Genomic DNA, 22,077 nt, shown 5'->3' with positions numbered 1-22,077 from the left:
GAATACTGATGCACACATTGCTGCATTTTTGTTATTTTTGTCTGACCGACAATCAAGAGATGTGAGAAGACCACTTATTTATTACGAAGACCGACTTGATATGATATTGTGGAAAATGTAGAAAATTTTTATACATACGTTTATACTTAATTTTTTTCATCGCGCACATCACTCCGCGTTTTGCGACATTACTATTTCATAGAATTATATAATTGAATGAGAATATGTTCGTTGTTCCATCGAGTGAGCTGCATCTCTGAAAATCTTACAAAACAGAAATATTTCATGAATGCGAGTATTTTTTTAACTATTTTGAAGAAAACGCAAAAGAAATAGAGCTAAACCTATATACATTATAAACTCTTCGCCGATGATAAAGTTGTGATTGATCGCTATTTTTTTTTATATGTACTGTGGATCATTACTATTTATTTAATTAGTTTTAATAGATAGATACGGGAGATTAGGTCTCGGCAGTCATGTTTATATATTGCTTCATATGATACAAGAAGTTTTACGCGAGATTTTCGTTCACGAAAATCCACAGAATCATTGTTTGCATGTAAATAAATAATGATTTTCTTATGAAACAAACATCACAAAATATAAATACGATAGTAAAAAAGGAATTGACTACAATTTTGTAAATACTTATGTATGTAATAATAAATTAATTTTATTTTCTGGAAAAATATATTCAAAGATAAAATTTTATAATTATCATGACATTTTTTAAAATTAAACAAGACCAACACTTGTCAGATTTGTATACACTCTTGTACTATTTAGACTCGATGGTGATATTTTTTTTTATGATAATGTAAATGAAATAAGATCTTTTTTAAAGTTTTGTAGAATTTTTGTAGGGGAGAAACAAGCCATAATAAAATAAATATAGCTTAACAAAAGAATATATGAATTATACAGTTTCAAAGACTGACACAAAGCTACTATTTTAATATGGTTCAATTTCTAGTTTCCTTTATTCTCTATTAGAGATAAATGAGCAAAGATATATATGTAATATTAAGTATAAAAAGAAATGTATCTTTGCGACAAACACATATCGAATTTTGTAAAGGAATAAAAGATTACAAATTCTCTCTCTGTGTAAAAGTGTTAAGAAGATAAGTTAAGATGAGTTAAGGCGTGCCTCATGCTTTGTGTGATTACGGATTTTAGAATTGAAATGTATTTTATCATATTTACTAAGATGAGAGACAAATTCGCAAATGTGAAAATAAATATCTAATATTAAAAAAAAAAACAATTTTCACCTATATGAAAGGGCGATTCAAAAACAAAGTTTTTTAATCAAAGAAAATTTTTTTTTATGTAAAAAAATACTTATTCGTTTTAACTTGTTCTCACAGTTAAACTGATATGAACAATGAAGATAAGTGTACATATATGTGTAAACTTATTAATTATTTATTAGTGTATAATATTGATAATGTAACAGATTTAACGAAAAATACACATTACTTTTGCCTAATTATAAATTGTACAGAAAATACTACAAATATTAAGAAAATATTATAGTAATGTAAACTTAATATCACCGAGAATTTAATTTCACGTCTTTATAAATGCATTTCTTAATATTTAACTTGTATTTAATATAAATAGTAGTGAATAAAGTTTACCGTTTGTAATTATATTGGAGGATGTGTAAAAACTGTATAAAAGAGAGTAAGCAATAATAAAATGTGTGAGATATGTGTTACAGAATTAAGAGAGATTACTTAAAATAAGATCTAAAGATATAAATTGCAATAGATACATATTTCTATTTCCGCAAAACATAATTCAAAGCATTGTCAGAAGCTATATTAATTTCCATCAAAGTATGTGATTTGCGTATAATGACAATTTTAATTTCTATTTATTTTAGTTTACATTTACAGTTATACATAAGTATTTAATTTAACAGAATTATATAACTGATCGATATATACATAACAAAATGTACTGTAAATATATGTGACAATAACTGGTATCCTTAAGAAATATTTGGAATCAAAAGAAGGATCTTTAGGAGATATGCATGTGTGTTCACTGTATTTTATTATACTAATGAAAGGAATTTTTGTACTTTTACATGGTCCAATATAAGAAAAATAAATATTTATCACCACTGTATTTGTGCGATTTATGTTGCATGCCTAAAATTAACAGAAAATTATAAGAAAAAAAGACTCTTATGTGTCCTTTTAATTGATTAAGTATTATTCATACTTTTAAGATATTTGATAATACAAAGAGAATTTATATATATATATATATATATATATATATATATATATATATACGAGGGTAAATCAAAAAGTAAAGGGACAAATAAAGAAAAACACATTTATTTTAATCTATGTGGAAAATTTATATATCATTTTTCCACATAATCCCCACCATGACCTCATTCAAAGAAAATTTTTTTTCTCGTAGTATTTCTTTTCTTTTTTTTTTCTTTTTTCTTTTCATCTTTTCGGTTTATTAAAAGAAGCACTACGAGGAAAAAATTTTTCTTCGAATGAGAAGGTGATTGCAGTGGTGCATAACTGGCTACGCATCCAACCCAAATCTTTCTTCCAGGATGAAATACAGAAGCTTAAGTAGTGGATGAAATTTATCGATGTTGGTGGGGATTATGTGGAAAAATGATATGTAAATTTTCCACATAGGTTAAAATAAATGTATTTTTCTTTATTTGTCCCTTTACTTTTTGACTTACCCTCGTATATGAGTAAAAAATGATTAGATATTTGTAATATTTTACCTTACACATGTCGGCTTTCATATTCCAGAAGAGCTTCCTTCCGCTCTACTCCCCAAGTATATTTATTGCTGCCATTCTTCCCTTTCACACGATGACATGGTACAAGGTATGCAATATAATTCTTGGAAATTGCATTTCCCACTGCTATTGCAGCTCTGGGATTATCTATCATCTGGGCAATCTTTTCATACGTAGTGATCGTTCCCTTAGGGATGCTTATCAGAGATTGCCACACTTTAATTTGGAACTCTGTACCTTTCATCAGGACACAAACGGAATGCAGATGGGATGTGTCTGGATGAAAAATCTTCTCAATTATATTCTTCGTCTTATTTTCGTTATCTTTTAATATTTTAGTCATCGGCCATTTCTGCTTTAAAATTTTCAGAGCTTCGCTCTCGTCCTCGACGAATCCTAAGTAAATTACGTCTTCATCAGTGTCAGTTATAGCAATGAGACACTTGCCAAAAGGTGTCTCGTGAAACGCATACAATTGTTGGAACGTCATATATTCATTCTTGTATTTATCCTCCGTTATGCTTCGAAATACAACCATGATTACGAAGTTAAAGAATATCACTTATACAGGTGTTATCAACGAATGTCAGATTTATTTTGAACAGTTCTCCTGAACAGCTGATTGTGTTTACATCACGTGTATCTGATGAAGAATGAACGCAAGCGCAGCAGCAGTTTAGCATTGATTGGTCGGAAATCAAGCGTTATATATTTAACAGTTTTATATTCTTTTATTCTCTCAAATATAATGATAAAAGAATTTATGAGAATATATACAAAACATAAAAATATTAAAAGCATTAAGTAGTATTTCTCTTGAAATTTCTATAATACATTTTTTAAAAATAAAGTAATATATTTAAATACTGGTACTAAGCTAGATATTCATAAAATGTGTACAAAACATATAAAATATAGCTTATACATAATATATTGAATATATCAAAATTTTATTACACTTTCCCTATTTAATAATGAATTGTTTGATTATATTAGGTGTTGCATTTGCATTGACACGACATAAAACACCTCTACTTTTTGCATCGGATAACAATGTATTCCACATTTGATCTTTCTGTAAATAAAAAATTCATGGTTGATTTAAATTAAAAAAATACAGAGAAATAGAAACTTTCTAGAATTAAAATTCAAGAATTATGTTTTATTTACCAAAAAGGTATTGAAATTTCCACACAGTATCAAACTGTGTTTAGCTCTTGTGAGTGCTACACAGAGTCTTTGCCTGTCCGATAAAAATCCAATACCACGACTTCTCACACAAGACATAATTATAACATCTCGTTCTTGACCTTGGAAACTGTCAACTGTATTAACTTCAAGGTTGATTTTCTTTTTCAGATCATCCGCTACTGGAGATATCCTAAAGAGTCAACAAGATTCATAACAAATTTATGCACATTTATCAAAAGAAGAAACAATTATTGCTTACTTCTCGTTTATTTTATTCAATATAAGAGTTCTTTGATTGTTGTATGGCGTGAGAACTCCGAGAGAAATGCTGGCGTTTATCTTCTCCCAATTTGCAAATGTCAACATGGCTAAAATTAAGTTGGCCACGAATTCTGCCTCGACGGTGTTGGAAAATTTATCATCGTTTTGCGTGAAATCATGCTCCAACAATCTGTAGGAGTGAAATGGGAATCTCGTTCTAAATTCAATAGCATTTCTCAATTTTCCATCGTAGAAATATTTATTCGGCCAATACGAGATGGCATAATCCATACGATATTGCAGGTTCAACATTATTATAGGACTGTTCTGTTTCGACGCGAAGACGTTCTGTACTCTTGAGAATATCGACTGATCTAATCCCAGCTTCTTCGCTTGTTGGCTCAGGATAGTCGCAGGCAGCTGATTCGGATCGCCTACTAAGACCAACGTTTTCACTCCCAGCATCAATGGTATCAGGGTCTCCGCTTCGCAGCTCTGCGTTGCCTCGTCAACGATGCAGACGGATATCTTTTCCTTGTAGCCCCCGAAAATCGATTCCATTTGATTAGTGTAACAGGAGGAAAGCGTACAAGCGATTATATCGGCGCCCGTAAGAATTATATTCTCTGTGATACGCTGATACTTGGCGCGTTCTTTTGCACTGAGCTCGTTCATCGATTTACCACATTTTAATAACTCGTGTCTCGTCGTCGTTTCCATCAGTTTTCTCGTTAAATCTTTCTTCTTCATTTCGTCCATATTCTGAGAACTCGCGAGCTCGGCTTGGAGGGAATTGATCCGTGCCTCTAATATCGCCAGATCCTCGGTGCTATCCGAACAAGCTGCTTCCTGCGTCAATCTCCCCAAGTGTCGTTTCGCTAATTCCGTCACGGAAATGGGTTTAGTCATTGAATGCATATATTCCAATCGGCCAATGCGTACCATATTGAAACGTTTCTTCTTCAACTTGGACCTGATGTCTAGAAGTCTTAACACAATTTCGTCGATGGCGGCATTCGATGGTGCGCAAACTAGAATCCTCAAAGATTTCCAGTTTGTATGCTCACCGTGTAATATTTGGGTCACCAGGTTTGCAATCACCTTAGACTTGCCGGTTCCTGGAGGTCCTTGAATAAAACATATTTTAGACTCTCTCCTCAACACGGTTTCCGTTACTCTGTATACAGCCTCCATCTGTTTCGGATTTAAATTGTCTTTCGTAACCAGCGAAGAAGACGTAAACTTCTCATCCATCGGTGGCAATTGATATTCCTCAATTTTAGGATTCAAAATCAACTCCAAGAGGGGCGATTGAGGAAGATATTGCAATGCTTGTACCATTCTGATATTCGCTCGTAAATACATAACCGTTCGGACTCTTTGCACTCTATTTACAGGAATATCATGCTGAAGAGGTCGTGTCAATAAAGTATACGTTATCACAGCATGTGGATTTTTGACGTAATTCCTTAGATCCTGATTGTAATGCGTGAAATTCGTGATGATCGTTTGATACATGTTGGTGACGTATGCAAATATCCTGTTAACGGTTTGCTTTCCATGTACATTCGTAATATACTCGAAATACACTAGATCCCCATAAATGGGATGCACTTGTTTATTAAGATCCTCTTTCTTAACCAACACTTCAAGTTTCAGAGTTGTCAAGCATAAATTAGTCGATGATATTGAAATACATGTAGAACTTTCGACCAAGGAACACATCATGGTAACACGTTGTTTATTCTTCTCGATCATTTCAAACTCTTTGGTGATAGTGGACCATGTTTCGAGTAACAGGAGAGGCATCGCGATGTTATAATACTGTTTATAGGAATCATAGTTTAACTTCATAGTTTGAAGTTCACAGTGCAATGTAATTGGCGGTTCGGTCTTCAAGTATCGCTGCTCTTCGAGCCATACTGGATTCCACTTGAAAATGCAAAGTAGAAATTCTTCCAATTTTGGGCTGCATTCCGCACTGGTCGTAGGTGTTTTTAATTTATTCACAGGTATAGGTGCATCTTTCCCCACCAATCTCTTTAGAGAATTATACTGATCGATTTCGTATTCTCTTATTTCTGATTTTTCTTCAAAAGTCACTCTTTTCTTTTCTTTCGATTTCGATTTCAATTTCAATTTCAAACACGATTTCATATTGTTCGGTGAGAAAATTTCTTTCTGTGCCACAGCGGAATCATATTCAGTTGATCTACCTTGTTTGGATAGATCACTCTTCTTCCTTCTTTTTAGTCCTTTTAGTCCTTTGCTACTGCTGCTCTTGCTTCCTCTGTCATCTGTCACTTTGGAATCCTGTTTGCTATCTGTAGGTATTTGATTAGTGTTTATATTATTCAATTGCAATGACTGCTCTAATGATCTGACAATAATATTTATTGAATCTTTAGCAACATCATCTTCCTGATGTAATTTCTGCGTTCCTATGTGAGAAGTTGAAGGTTTCTTCAGCATATCAGCTTTATTTTTTAATCGTTCTTTAAACTGATTATTCGAGTTTGGCACGTTCGTGGACTTATCTTGAAGTGATTTAGTAGATGAGGACTCTTCCTCAATGAGAAAATCCTCAGTGAGAAAATCGTTTCGATTTTTTAAGGATACTTTAGCTATCGCTGTAGTAGTTCTGCGCTTAGTATTCTGATCGCTCTTGACAGATAGTTTCTTTTTTTCTTCAGCAAGCTCCTTCAATTTCATTTTCCTCTTTTCGATTATCATCTTTCTTTCATCCTTAGAAATAGCTTTCGCTTCCCTTGATGAATGGCAGTCAGTCGTCGATTTAAGCTTTTTTTCATGATGCTCCTGATTTTTACTGTAGAAGTTTTCATTAACTTTCTTTTTTAATTCCGACATCTTTTTTTTTTTTAACTTCGAAGACTTTTCTGTAACTTTTTGTGTTTTGTCTTTACTACAATCGGCTCGATTTCTTTTTACAGGTAAATTTAATGGTTCTATTATTGGAATTAATCGTCTTGATGTTATAACTGACTTTTTTATAACTGACTTTTGTATTGTACTTTTTACATGTAATGTTTGTTTATCCAATTCTGCATTTAGCTCTGCATCATCGTTTATTTTTCGTTTATTTGCATCATCAATATTTTTCGAACTAGACTTGTTAGAAGAACTGACATCATCTATATCTACCGCTTCCAGTTCTGTCGTCAATAAGTTACTATTATTATCATTATTATTAATATTTTCTGATTTCTTAGAATTGTCTATATTTGTACTTATAGTCAAGATATCATCTTCGTCCCAAATTCCCAAATCGATTTCGTCTTTTACAATTGCATTATCCGAATCAGATTTTTTGTCCTCGTTAACCAGTTGACTTCTAGATAATCGTTCCAACCATGGATTATCCTCATCTTCACTGTCCGTTAAAAAGATGACTTCGTCATCTATATCCAGGCCAATTTTCTCAATGTTTTGATCATCGTTGATATATTCCTGTTTAATTTCTCTTTCGTGCTCTGTATTATCTTCATATTTAATATCAAATAATTGGGAACATGGAAATACTCCTTCTTCGTCATCACTCAAATCAATAATATCAATCTCTGAAAATCGTGTCTTTGGTTCATGTTTTATTTTTTTCAATTTAATCAATGATGTGTCGCAAGTCATGTTAACAGATCTCAAAGATTCTTCTTCATCATTATCTGTGTTTTGCTCTTCCAATATGATGATTTGGTCTTCGGACTGTACAACGTTTAAATTCTTCGGGAGATTTATTGTTTTATTTGTTTTATCAGTGCTATTTAACTTTTCTTTGACATCTATTTTGTTTACGTTTTTATTACTATCACCATTATCATCTTTATTATTTTCATCAATGATGATATCCATTTTCTCATTGAAATTCGATTTATTATTGCTGTTTAAATCTTTTGCAGAGTTACGATCATAATCTTGATTCTTTACTTTCTTTTTGAGAGAGGTATGAATTATTTCAATGTCATCTTCTGTCTCTATATCCACAATATAAGCTCTAGTTTCTATGGAATTACTTGTAACACTGCTACTGGCTGAATTTTGATTATTACAAGAAAAATTAGATTTATTGTCTGCAACAAAAATTTAATTTATCTAGTTCATTGAAAAATATAATTATTACAAAATATATATCCCAATATATATCATAAATGGAATGTTTCTTTTGTCTATTATTGAAAAAAATAAAAAAATTTACCTTTCGATAGAGTAGTTTTAGAAATATGTGTATTTTTATCTATGTTTTTTAATTTTTTTGTTGGCACTTCTGTATCACAATCTGTATTAATTCCATACTTTTTTCCTAAAATACGTTCAGTAGGAGAAGTAGGAGAAGATATTGTTGATGGTGTATTATTATTTAAAACTGTGGTTGACAAAACACTTTTTTCTGTATCACGAATTTCTTCTGTATCAAGAGCTGATGACTAAAAAAAATCCATTAATTAAATTTTAATAACAAACACACAGAAATGTCTTTGCTACAAATATTAAATACTAATCCAAAACTATTCTACCTCAATGCAAACTTTGTAACTATACAATGTATCATTATTTGAATCAATATTTGCACAACCAAGTCCAATAATATCATCCTTTTTTAGTTTGACCATATAAAAAGGTTGTTGTTTCTCTCCATTGATAAAAACACCATTTCCACTCTGAAAAATTTCAAGAGTTTTTTAATATTATAAACTTATTATATATACTTTGCTAATCAAAAATTGACAGTATCAAAATAATTATATTTTATACATACGCCATAATCTGTGATATATAAATCATCAGAGTCACGAACAAATATACAATGTTTACGGGATATAAGTAGACTAAGGCAAATAATCTTATTTTCCCTGCCTCTACCACAAGGGTACTGAAAAATTCAAACAATTATAATAAAAGAATTTATAAGTAAAAATAAATTATATATGTATATATATGTAAATAGAAATAAATAGTTACAACGAATCGAGCTAGATCTTCTATAAGATACATAAATCTTCATATTTAAAATGTATTAATATTAATAGTATACATTAGTAATATAATATTGTAATTTTATTCATATGTAAAAAAATACAACAAAGAAAGAGAAAGAAAGAGTTGTACCACTTTACTAAATTATTAGTGCTTAAGATTAACTTTGCATCATAATAAAGTTAATATTTTCTCAAACAGTAATCATCAAAGCGAAAGATTTAAATAAAAGCTCAAACTTTATGATTGCTTAAGTGAAAACTTTTCTTCTCTGATGCAATTATAGCTCTTGTGAAGCAAGTTTTACCCGGCTTGTATACAATGTTTAAATGTAATAATTTATGAAAGAGTATCTTACAGAATGATTGGGCACGTCCAAGACAATGCGCGTTTTATCTGCATTGTGCAGCCGTTGTAATACAAAATTCATCCTGTGCAATTGCGTATATAAAAAAAAACGTTTTTATACAAGTAACACTCGCGATCTCATGTTAACCTTGCACGAACATGAAAAATACTTTTATATTTTCTGCACATATGTTTTCTCGCTCGTTCTCATTCACTAGTTTGACGAAAAATTAGTTAAAGCAAAAAATCCATAAATTCACATTTAATCCAACACATTCAATTAAATAAATTTCGACTTAAAACAAACTTCTATTCTGTTTGTTTATTTCAAAGAGAGGAACAGAAAATAATACGAAAATGGGGGAAAATGCAAGCGCCACTGTTTTCTTCAATTTACTAGCGGGACTAGCGGCAATACTGCTACCTATTTTAAACACTAAAACTACATAGCTAAATCATTTCCTCACTGCCGGTAAAATCATCGTTTGGTACTTGTCCGTACTATATTCAAACAGAAAAATTATAAATCAAATATGTTTCTCATTAAACCCTTTTTAATTATTGTATAATTCATTAGATGCAAGTAATATTTTTTTATTTTAATATAATAGCAATTCAACATCAAAATATCTTTCATTATTATTAAAATATTTATGTGTATATACATATATGTATTTATATAATATATATATATGTATTAATAAAATATTTATATGTATACATTTAACAAATAGATCTGTATATGTGCACATAATAATATTAATATCGATACAAAAAACAGAAAAATAGAAAAAAATAAATCATAATTTATAGACAACAAGAACAATAGAAGCGCATGCTACGCGCGCACCATTCATCGGTTTCATATTGAAAAGATTGATATTTCTAAAATAATAACACAAATATATATATAATAATATATAGTACATAATAATACAAAGTTTATTTAATTCGATTAATAGGTTTTTGAAAGAAATTAGCTGATGAAAACGTTAAATTACTAACTAAATTTCAAAATAAAAATATGTTTAAAAAATACTAAAAGATTCTGCTATCAATGTACTATTAAATGTATAATCGATGAATTTTTGGCTCGTCTTAAAATATTAGAAATCGATATTTTTTTACCGCTGACCCTATGCGACGCATCCTTAATTTATGTATAGGAAATGAAAAAGTTTGTACGCTGTTGTCTACTTGGTACCAAAAGTTTCTGTAATCAATGTACTATTAAAATGTATAATCGATGAATTTTTGGCTCGTCTTAAAATATTAGAAATTAATACTTTTTTGACGCGGACCTTGTGCGACGCATACTTATTTTATGATTATCGTATTAAAAAATTTGTACGCTGGTGTCTGCATGGTACCAAAATATTCTGTAATCTATGTAGTATTAAAATGTATAATCGATTAATTTTTGGCTCGTCTTAAAATAATAGAAATCGATATTTTTTTACCGCTGACCCTATGCGACGCATCCTTAATTTATGTATAGCAAATGAAAAAGTTTGTACGCTGTTGTCTGCTTGGTACCAAAAGATTCTGTAATCAATGTATTATTAAAATGTATAATCGATGAATTTTTGGCTCGTCTTAAAATATTAGAAATTGATACTTTTTTGACGCGGACCCTGTGCGACGCATCCTTATTTTATTTTTATCGTATTAAAAAATTTGTACGCTGGTGTCTGCATGGTACCAAAAGATTCTGTAATCTATGTACTATTAAAATGTATAATCGATGAATTTTTGGCTCGTCTTTAAATAATAGAAATCGATATTTTTTTACCGCTGACCCTATGCGACGCATCCTTAATTTATGTATAGCAAATGAAGAAGTTTGTACGCTGTTGTCTGCTTGGTACCAAAAGATTCTGTAATAAATGTACTATTAAAATGTATAATCGATGAATTTTTGGCTCGTCTTAAAATATTGGAAATTCATACTTTTTTGACGCGGACCCTGTGCGACGCATCCTTATTTTATTTTTATTGTATTAAAAAATTTGTACGCTGGTGTCTGCATGGTACCAAAAGATTCTGTAATCTATGTACTATTAAAATGTATAATCGATTAATTTTTGGCTCGTCTTTAAATATTAGAAATCGATATTTTTTTACCGCTGACCCTATGCGACGCATCCTTAATTTATGTATAGCAAATGAAGAAGTTTGTACGCTGTTGTCTGCTTGGTACCAAAAGATTCTGTAATAAATGTACTATTAAAATGTATAATCGATGAATTTTTGGCTCGTCTTAAAATATTAGAAATTCATACATTTTTGACGCGGACCTTGTGCGACGCATCCTCATTATATGTTTATCGTATTAAAAAATTTGTACGCTGGTGTCTGCATGGTACCAAAAGATTCTGTAATCTATGTACTATTAAAATGTATAATCGATTAATTTTTGGCTCGTCTTAAAATATTAGAAATCGATATTTTTTTACCGCTGACCCTATGCGACTCATCCTTAATTTATGTATAGCAAATGAAGAAGTTTGTACGCTGTTGTCTGCTTGGTACCAAAAGATTCTGTAATAAATGTACTATTAAAATGTATAATCGATGAATTTTTGGCTCGTCTTAAAATATTAGAAATCGATATTTTTTTACCGCTGACCCTATGCGACGCAAACTTAATTTATGTATAGCAAATGAAAAAGTTTGTACGCTGTTGTCTGCTTGGTACCAAAAGATTCTGTAATAAATGTACTATTAAAATGTATAATCGTTGAATTTTTGGCTCGTCTTAAAATATTGGAAATTCATACTTTTTTGACGCGGACCCTGTGCGACGCATCCTTATTTTATTTTTATCGTATTAAAAAATTTGTACGCTGGTGTCTGCATGGTACCAAAAGATTCTGTAATCTATGTACTATTAAAATGTATAATCGATGAATTTTTGGCTCGTCTTAAAATATTAGAAATCGATATTTTTTTACCGCTGACCCTATGCGACGCAAATTTAATTTATGTATAGCAAATGAAAAAGTTAGTACGCTGTTGTCTACTTGGTACCAAAAGATTCTGTAATCAATGTACTATTAAAATGTATAATCGATTAATTTTTGGCTCGTCTTAAAATATTAGAAATCGATATTTTTTTACCGCTGACCCTATGCGACGCATCCTTAATTTATGTATAGCAAATGAAAAAGTTTGTACGCTGTTGACTGCTTGGTACCAAAAGATTCTGTAATAAATGTACTATTAAAATGTATAATCGATGAATTTTTGGCTCGTCTTAAAATATTAGAAATTAATACTTTTTTGACGCGGACCTTGTGCGACGCATACTTATTTTATGATTATCGTATTAAAAAATTTGTACGCTGGTGTCTGCATGGTACCAAAAGATTCTGTAATCTATGTAGTATTAAAATGTATAATCGATTAATTTTTGGCTCGTCTTAAAATAATAGAAATCGATATTTTTTTACCGCTGACCCTATGCGACGCATCCTTAATTTATGTATAGCAAATGAAAAAGTTAGTACGCTGTTGTCCACTTGGTACCAAAAGATTCTGTAATCAATGTACTATTAAAATGTATAATCGATTAATTTTTGGCTCGTCTTAAAATATTAGAAATCGATATTTTTTTACCGCTGACCCTATGCGACGCATCCTTAATTTATGTATAGCAAATGAAAAAGTTAGTACGCTGTTGTCTACTTGGTACCAAAAGATTCTGTAATCAATGTACTATTAAAATGTATAATCGATTAATTTTTGGCTCGTCTTAAAATATTAGAAATCGATATTTTTTTACCGCTGACCCTATGCGACGCAAATTTAATTTATGTATAGCAAATGAAAAAGTTTGTACGCTGGTGTCTACATGGTACCAAAAGATTCTGTAATCAATGTACTATTAAAATGTATAATCGATTAATTTTTGGCTCGTCTTAAAATATTAGAAATCGATATTTTTTTACCGCTGACCCTATGCGACGCATCCTTAATTTATGTATAGCAAATGAAAAAGTTTGTACGCTGTTGTCTGCTTGGTACCAAAAGATTCTGTAATCAATGTACTATTAAAATGTATAATCGATGAATTTTTGGCTCGTCTTAAAATATTAGATATCGATACTTTTTTACCGCTGACCCTATGCGACGCAACCTTATTTTATGTATATCAAGTTAAAAAATTTGTACGCTGGTGTCTGTTTGGTACCAATTGATTATGTAATCAATGTACTATTAAAATGTATAATCGATGAATTTTTGGCTCGTCTTGAAATATTAGATATCGATACTTTTTTACCGCTGACCCCGTGCGACGCAATCTTATTTTATGTATATCAAGTTAAAAAATTTGTACGCTGGTGTCTGTTGGGTACCAAATGATTCTGTAATCAATGTACTATTAAAATGTATAATCGATTAATTTTTGGCTCGTCTTAAAATATTAGAAATCGATATTTTTTTACCGCTGACCCTATGCGACGCATCCTTAATTTATGTATAGCAAATGAAAAAGTTAGTACGCTGTTGTCCACTTGGTACCAAAAGATTCTGTAATCTATGTACTATTAAAATGTATAATCGATTAATTTTTGGCTTGTCCTTAAATATTAGAAATCGATATTTTTTTACCGCTGACCCTATGCGACGCATCCTTAATTTATGTATAGCAAATGAAGAAGTTTGTACGCTGTTGTCTGCTTGGTACCAAAAGATTCTGTAATAAATGTACTATTAAAATGTATAATCGATGAATTTTTGGCTCGTCTTAAAATATTAGAAATTCATACATTTTTGACGCGGACCTTGTGCGACGCATCCTCATTATATGTTTATCGTATTAAAAAATTTGTACGCTGGTGTCTGCATGGTACCAAAAGATTCTGTAATCTATGTACTATTAAAATGTATAATCGATTAATTTTTGGCTCGTCTTAAAATATTAGAAATCGATATTTTTTTACCGCTGACCCTATGCGATGCAAATTTAATTTATGTATAGCAAATGAAAAAGTTTGTACGCTGTTGTCTGCTTGGTACCAAAAGATTCTGTAATAAATGTACTATTAAAATGTATAATCGATGAATTTTTGGCTCGTCTTAAAATATTAGAAATCGATATTTTTTTACCGCTGACCCTATGCGACGCAAACTTAATTTATGTATAGCAAATGAAAAAGTTTGTACGCTGTTGTCTGCTTGGTACCAAAAGATTCTGTAATAAATGTACTATTAAAATGTATAATCGTTGAATTTTTGGCTCGTCTTAAAATATTGAAAATTCATACTTTTTTGACGCGGACCCTGTGCGACGCATCCTTATTTTATTTTTATCGTATTAAAAAATTTGTACGCTGGTGTCTGCATGGTACCAAAAGATTCTGTAATCTATGTACTATTAAAATGTATAATCGATGAATTTTTGGCTCGTCTTAAAATATTAGAAATCGATATTTTTTTACCGCTGACCCTATGCGACTCATCCTTAATTTATGTATAGCAAATGAAGAAGTTTGTACGCTGTTGTCTGCTTGGTACCAAAAGATTCTGTAATAAATGTACTATTAAAATGTATAATCGATGAATTTTTGGCTCGTCTTAAAATATTAGAAATCGATATTTTTTTACCGCTGACCCTATGCGACGCAAACTTAATTTATGTATAGCAAATGAAAAAGTTTGTACGCTGTTGTCTGCTTGGTACCAAAAGATTCTGTAATAAATGTACTATTAAAATGTATAATCGTTGAATTTTTGGCTCGTCTTAAAATAATAGAAATCGATATTTTTTTACCGCTGACCCTATGCGACGCATCCTTAATTTATGTATAGCAAATGAAGAAGTTTGTACGCTGTTGTCTGCTAGGTACCAAAAGATTCTGTAATCAATGTACTATTAAAATGTATAATTGATTAATTTTTGGCTCGTCTTAAAATATTAGAAATCGATATTTTTTTACCGCTGACCCTATGCGACGCAAATTTAATTTATGTATAGCAAATGAAAAAGTTAGTACGCTGTTGTCTACTTGGTACCAAAAGATTCTGTAATCAATGTACTATTAAAATGTATAATCGATTAATTTTTGGCTCGTCTTAAAATATTAGAAATCGATATTTTTTTACCGCTGACCCTATGCGACGCATCCTTAATTTATGTATAGCAAATGAAAAAGTTTGTACGCTGTTGACTGCTTGGTACCAAAAGATTCTGTAATAAATGTACTATTAAAATGTATAATCGATTAATTTTTGGCTCGTTTAAAATATTAGAAATCGATATTTTTTTACCGCTGACCCTATGCGACGCATCCTTAATTTATGTATAGCAAATGAAGAAGTTTGTACGCTGTTGTCTGCTTGGTACCAAAAGATTCTGTAATAAATGTACTATTAAAATGTATAATCGATGAATTTTTGGCTCTCTTAAAATAATAGAAATCGATATTTTTTTACCGCTGACCCTATGCGACGCATCCTTAATTTATGTATAGCAAATGAAGAAGTTTGTACGCTGTTGTCTGCTAGGTACCAAAAGATTCTGTAATCAATGTACTATTAAAATGTATAATCGATTAATTTTTGGCTCGTCTTAAAATATTAGAAATCGATATTTTTTTACCACTGACCCTATGCGACGCATCCTTAATTTATGTATAGCAAATGAAAAAGTTTGTACGCTGTTGACTGCTTGGTACCAAAAGATTCTGTAATAAATGTACTATTAAAATGTATAATCGATTAATTTTTGGCTCGTCTTAAAATATTAGAAATCGATATTTTTTTACCGCTGACCCTATGCGACGCATCCTTAATTTATGTATAGCAAATGAAGCAGTTTGTACGCTGTTGTCTGCTTGGTACCAAAAGATTCTGTAATAAATGTACTATTAAAATGTATAATCGATGAATTTTTGGCTCGTCTTAAAATATTAGAAATCGATATTTTTTAACCGCTGACCCTATGCGACGCAAATTTAATTTATGTATAGCAAATGAAAAAGTTTGTACGCTGTTGTCTGCTTGGTACCAAAAGATTCTGTAATAAATGTACTATTAAAATGTATAATCGATGAATTTTTGGCTCGTCTTAAAATATTAGAAATCGATATTTTTTTACCGCTGACCCTATGCGACGCAAACTTAATTTATGTAGAGCAAATGAAAAAGTTTGTATGCTGTTGTCTGCTTGGTACCAAAAGATTCTGTAATAAATGTACTATTAAAATGTATAATCGTTGAATTTTTGGCTCGTCTTAAAATATTGGAAATTCATACTTTTTTGACGCGGACCCTGTGCGACGCATCCTTATTTTATTTTTATCGTATTAAAAAATTTGTACGCTGGTGTCTGCATGGTACCAAAAGATTCTGTAATCTATGTAGTATTAAAATGTATAATCGATTAATTTTTGGCTCGTCTTAAAATAATAGAATTCGATATATTTTTACCGCTGACCCTATGCGACGCATCCTTAATTTATGTATAGCAAATGAAAAAGTTAGTACGCTGTTGTCTGCTTGGTACCAAAAGATTCTGTAATAAATGTACTATTAAAATGTATAATCGATGAATTTTTGGCTCGTCTTAAAATAATAGAAATTGAAATTTTTTTACCGCTGACCCTATGCGACGCATCCTTAATTTATGTATAGCAAATGAAGAAGTTTGTACGCTGTTGTCTGCTTGGTACCAAAAGATTCTGTAATCAATGTACTATTAAAATGTATAATCGATTAATTTTTGGCTCGTCTTAAAATATTAGAAATCGATATTTTTTTACCGCTGACCCTATGCGACGCAAATTTAATTTATGTATAGCAAATGAAAAAGTTTGTACGCTGTTGTCTGCTTGGTACCAAAAGATTCTGTAATAAATGTACTATTAAAATGTATAATCGATGAATTTTTGGCTCGTCTTAAAATATTAGAAATCGATATTTTTTTACCGCTGACCCTATGCGACGCATCCTTAATTTATGTATAGCAAATGAAGAAGTTTGTACGCTGTTGTCTGCTTGGTACCAAAAGATTCTGTAATAAATGTACTATTAAAATGTATAATCGATGAATTTTTGGCTCGTCTTAAAATATTAGAAATCGATATTTTTTTACCGCTGACCCTATGCGACGCAAATTTAATTTATGTATAGCAAATGAAAAAGTTTGTACGCTGTTGTCTGCTTGGTACCAAAAGATTCTGTAATAAATGTACTATTAAAATGTATAATCGATGAATTTTTGGCTCGTCTTAAAATATTAGAAATCGATATTTTTTTACCGCTGACCCTATGCGACGCATCCTTAATTTATGTATAGCAAATGAAGAAGTTTGTACGCTGTTGTCTGCTTGGTACCAAAAGATTCTGTAATAAATGTACTATTAAAATGTATAATCGATGAATTTTTGGCTCGTCTTAAAATAATAGAAATCGATATTTTTTTACCGCTGACCCTATGCGACGCATCCTTAATTTATGTGTAGCAAATGAAGAAGTTGGTACGCTGTTGTTTGCTTGGTACCAAAAGATTCTGTAATCAATGTACTATTAAAATATATAATCGATGAATTTTTGGCTCGTCTTAAAATATTAGAAATTAATACTTTTTTGACGCGGACCTTGTGCGACGCATATTTATTTTATGATTATCGTATTAAAAAATTTGTACGCTGGTGTCTGCATGGTACCAAAAGATTCTGTAATCTATGTAGTATTAAAATGTATAATCGATTAATTTTTGGCTCGTCTTAAAATAATAGAATTCGATATATTTTTACCGCTGACCCTATGCGACGCATCCTTAATTTATGTATAGCAAATGAAAAAGTTAGTACGCTGTTGTCTGCTTGGTACCAAAAGATTCTGTAATAAATGTACTATTAAAATGTATAATCGATGAATTTTTGGCTCGTCTTAAAATAATAGAAATTGATATTTTTTTACCGCTGACCCTATGCGACGCATCCTTAATTTATGTATAGCAAATGAAGAAGTTTGTACGCTGTTGTCTGCTTGGTACCAAAAGATTCTGTAATAAATGTACTATTAAAATGTATAATCGATGAATTTTTGGCTCGTCTTAAAATATTGGAAATTCATACTTTTTTGACGCGGACCCTGTGCGACGCATCCTTATTTTATTTTTATCGTATTAAAAAATTTGTACGCTGGTGTCTGCATGGTACCAAAAGATTCTGTAATCTATGTACTATTAAAATGTATAATCGATTAATTTTTGGCTCGTCTTTAAATAATAGAAATCGATATTTTTTTACAGCTGACCCTATGCGACGCATCCTTAATTTATGTATAGCAAATGAAGAAGTTTGTACGCTGTTGTCTGCTTGGTACCAAAAGATTCTGTAATAAATGTACTATTAAAATGTATAATCGATGAATTTTTGGCTCGTCTTAAAATATTGGAAATTCATACTTTTTTGACGCGGACCCTGTGCGACGCATCCTTATTTTATTTTTATTGTATTTAAAAATTTGTACGCTGGTGTCTGCATGGTACCAAAAGATTCTGTAATCTATGTACTATTAAAATGTATAATCGATTAATTTTTGGCTCGTTTTTAAATATTAGAAATCGATATTTTTTTACCGCTGACCCTATGCGACGCATCCTTAATTTATGTATAGCAAATGAAGAAGTTTGTACGCTGTTGTCTGCTTGGTACCAAAAGATTCTGTAATAAATGTACTATTAAAATGTATAATCGATGAATTTTTGGCTCGTCTTAAAATATTAGAAATTCATACATTTTTGACGCGGACCTTGTGCGACGCATCCTCATTATATGTTTATCGTATTAAAAAATTTGTACGCTGGTGTCTGCATGGTACCAAAAGATTCTGTAATCTATGTACTATTAAAATGTATAATCGATTAATTTTTGGCTCGTCTTAAAATATTAGAAATCGATATTTTTTTACCGCTGACCCTATGCGACTCATCCTTAATTTATGTATAGCAAATGAAGAAGTTTGTACGCTGTTGTCTGCTTGGTACCAAAAGATTCTGTAATAAATGTACTATTAAAATGTATAATCGATGAATTTTTGGCTCGTCTTAAAATATTAGAAATCGATATTTTTTTACCGCTGACCCTATGCGACGCAAACTTAATTTATGTATAGCAAATGAAAAAGTTTGTACGCTGTTGTCTGCTTGGTACCAAAAGATTCTGTAATAAATGTACTATTAAAATGTATAATCGTTGAATTTTTGGCTCGTCTTAAAATATTGGAAATTCATACTTATTTGACGCGGACCCTGTGCGACGCATCCTTATTTTATTTTCATCGTATTAAAAAATTTGTACGCTGGTGTCTGCATGGTACCAAAAGATTCTGTAATCTATGTACTATTAAAATGTATAATCGATGAATTTTTGGCTCGTCTTAAAATATTAGAAATCGATATTTTTTTACCGCTGACCCTATGCGACGCAAATTTAATTTATGTATAGCAAATGAAAAAGTTAGTACGCTGTTGTCTACTTGGTACCAAAAGATTCTGTAATCAATGTACTATTAAAATGTATAATCGATTAATTTTTGGCTCGTCTTAAAATATTAGAAATCGATATTTTTTTACCGCTGACCCTATGCGACGCATCCTTAATTTATGTATAGCAAATGAAAAAGTTTGTACGCTGTTGACTGCTTGGTACCAAAAGATTCTGTAATAAATGTACTATTAAAATGTATAATCGATTAATTTTTGGCTCGTCTTAAAATATTAGAAATCGATATTTTTTTACCGCTGACCCTATGCGACGCATCCTTAATTTATGTATAGCAAATGAAGAAGTTTGTACGCTGTTGTCTGCTTGGTACCAAAAGATTCTGTAATAAATGTACTATTAAAATGTATAATCGATGAATTTTTGGCTCGTCTTAAAATAATAGAAATCGATATTTTTTTACCGCTGACCCTATGCGACGCATCCTTAATTTATGTGTAGCAAATGAAGAAGTTGGTACGCTGTTGTTTGCTTGGTACCAAAAGATTCTGTAATCAATGTACTATTAAAATATATAATCGATGAATTTTTGGCTCGTCTTAAAATATTAGAAATTAATACTTTTTTGACGCGGACCTTGTGCGACGCATATTTATTTTATGATTATCGTATTAAAAAATTTGTACGCTGGTGTCTGCATGGTACCAAAAGATTCTGTAATCTATGTAGTATTAAAATGTATAATCGATTAATTTTTGGCTCGTCTTAAAATAATAGAATTCGATATATTTTTACCGCTGACCCTATGCGACGCATCCTTAATTTATGTATAGCAAATGAAAAAGTTAGTACGCTGTTGTCTGCTTGGTACCAAAAGATTCTGCAATAAATGTACTATTAAAATGTATAATCGATGAATTTTTGGCTCGTCTTAAAATAATAGAAATTGATATTTTTTTACCGCTGACCCTATGCGACGCATCCTTAATTTATGTATAGCAAATGAAGAAGTTTGTACGCTGTTGTCTGCTTGGTACCAAAAGATTCTGTAATAAATGTACTATTAAAATGTATAATCGATGAATTTTTGGCTCGTCTTAAAATATTGGAAATTCATACTTTTTTGACGCGGACCCTGTGCGACGCATCCTTATTTTATTTTTATCGTATTAAAAAATTTGTACGCTGGTGTCTGCATGGTACCAAAAGATTCTGTAATCTATGTACTATTAAAATGTATAATCGATTAATTTTTGGCTCGTCTTTAAATAATAGAAATCGATATTTTTTTACAGCTGGCCCTATGCGACGCATCCTTAATTTATGTATAGCAAATGAAGAAGTTTGTACGCTGTTGTCTGCTTGGTACCAAAAGATTCTGTAATAAATGTACTATTAAAATGTATAATCGATGAATTTTTGGCTCGTCTTAAAATATTGGAAATTCATACTTTTTTGACGCGGACCCTGTGCGACGCATCCTTATTTTATTTTTATTGTATTAAAAAATTTGTACGCTGGTGTCTGCATGGTACCAAAAGATTCTGTAATCTATGTACTATTAAAATGTATAATCGATTAATTTTTGGCTCGTTTTTAAATATTAGAAATCGATATTTTTTTACCGCTGACCCTATGCGACGCATCCTTAATTTATGTATAGCAAATGAAGAAGTTTGTACGCTGTTGTCTGCTTGGTACCAAAAGATTCTGTAATAAATGTACTATTAAAATGTATAATCGATGAATTTTTGGCTCGTCTTAAAATATTAGAAATTCATACATTTTTGACGCGGACCTTGTGCGACGCATCCTCATTATATGTTTATCGTATTAAAAAATTTGTACGCTGGTGTCTGCATGGTACCAAAAGATTCTGTAATCTATGTACTATTAAAATGTATAATCGATTAATTTTTGGCTCGTCTTAAAATATTAGAAATCGATATTTTTTTACCGCTGACCCTATGCGACTCATCCTTAATTTATGTATAGCAAATGAAGAAGTTTGTACGCTGTTGTCTGCTTGGTACCAAA

At 30.9% G+C, this 22,077-nt stretch overlaps 2 protein-coding genes across 4 annotated transcripts; both read right to left on the bottom strand.

Annotated features, from left to right (window-relative positions):
* Positions 1-138: 138 nt before the first annotated feature.
* Agt (O-6-alkylguanine-DNA alkyltransferase) lies at positions 139-3,453 on the bottom strand. Of its 3 annotated transcripts, none has more exons than XM_083044522.1 (2): positions 2,777-3,452; positions 139-264 (listed from the first exon to the last, which is right to left on the bottom strand). In XM_083044522.1, exon 1 carries the CDS (start codon positions 3,330-3,332, stop codon positions 2,778-2,780), a length of 555 nt encoding a protein of 184 aa, XP_082900648.1. In that variant the 5' UTR covers positions 3,333-3,452; the 3' UTR covers positions 139-264; position 2,777. The 3 variants fall into 3 exon arrangements, with proteins under 3 accessions (XP_082900648.1, XP_082900543.1, XP_082900602.1); XM_083044417.1 differs by lacking the exon at positions 139-264 and adding an exon at positions 1,867-2,165 and having other exon boundaries at positions 2,782-3,453; XM_083044476.1 differs by lacking the exon at positions 139-264 and adding an exon at positions 1,867-2,165 and having other exon boundaries at positions 2,777-3,450.
* Positions 3,454-3,561: 108 nt separating this feature from the next.
* On the bottom strand, positions 3,562-9,953 carry Setx (probable helicase senataxin). Its single transcript, XM_083043434.1, has 7 exons — positions 9,594-9,953; positions 9,018-9,131; positions 8,776-8,919; positions 8,457-8,685; positions 4,245-8,331; positions 3,965-4,175; positions 3,562-3,869 (listed from the first exon to the last, which is right to left on the bottom strand). The coding sequence occupies exons 1-7, from the start codon at positions 9,663-9,665 to the stop codon at positions 3,759-3,761; spliced, it is 4,968 nt and encodes a 1,655-aa protein (XP_082899560.1). The 5' UTR covers positions 9,666-9,953; the 3' UTR covers positions 3,562-3,758.
* Positions 9,954-22,077: the final 12,124 nt, after the last annotated feature.

This window comes from Prenolepis imparis, unplaced genomic scaffold (genome assembly GCF_030444845.1).
Source record: "Prenolepis imparis isolate NDT839.2.m4 unplaced genomic scaffold, iyPreImpa1.0 SCAF_1, whole genome shotgun sequence".
In the NCBI taxonomy this organism is placed as follows: Eukaryota; Metazoa; Arthropoda; class Insecta; order Hymenoptera; family Formicidae; genus Prenolepis; species Prenolepis imparis.
This window is presented reverse-complemented; position numbering and strand designations above follow the sequence as displayed.

What these genes read in the sequence shown, in the direction of transcription:
- Agt (XM_083044417.1), bottom strand. Translation starts at nt 3,332, where the DNA reads ATGGTTGTATTTCGAAGCATAACGGAGGATAAATACAAGAATGAATAT.
- Setx (XM_083043434.1), bottom strand. Translation starts at nt 9,665, where the DNA reads ATGAATTTTGTATTACAACGGCTGCACAATGCAGATAAAACGCGCATT. An exon ending in TAAAACTACTCTATCGAAAG is followed by an intron (nt 8,332 to 8,456) that starts GTAAATTTTTTT and finishes TTTTTGTTGCAG; the next exon opens with ACAATAAATCTAATTTTTCT. An exon ending in GAAATTTCAATACCTTTTTG is followed by an intron (nt 3,870 to 3,964) that starts GTAAATAAAACA and finishes TTTTATTTACAG; the next exon opens with AAAGATCAAATGTGGAATAC.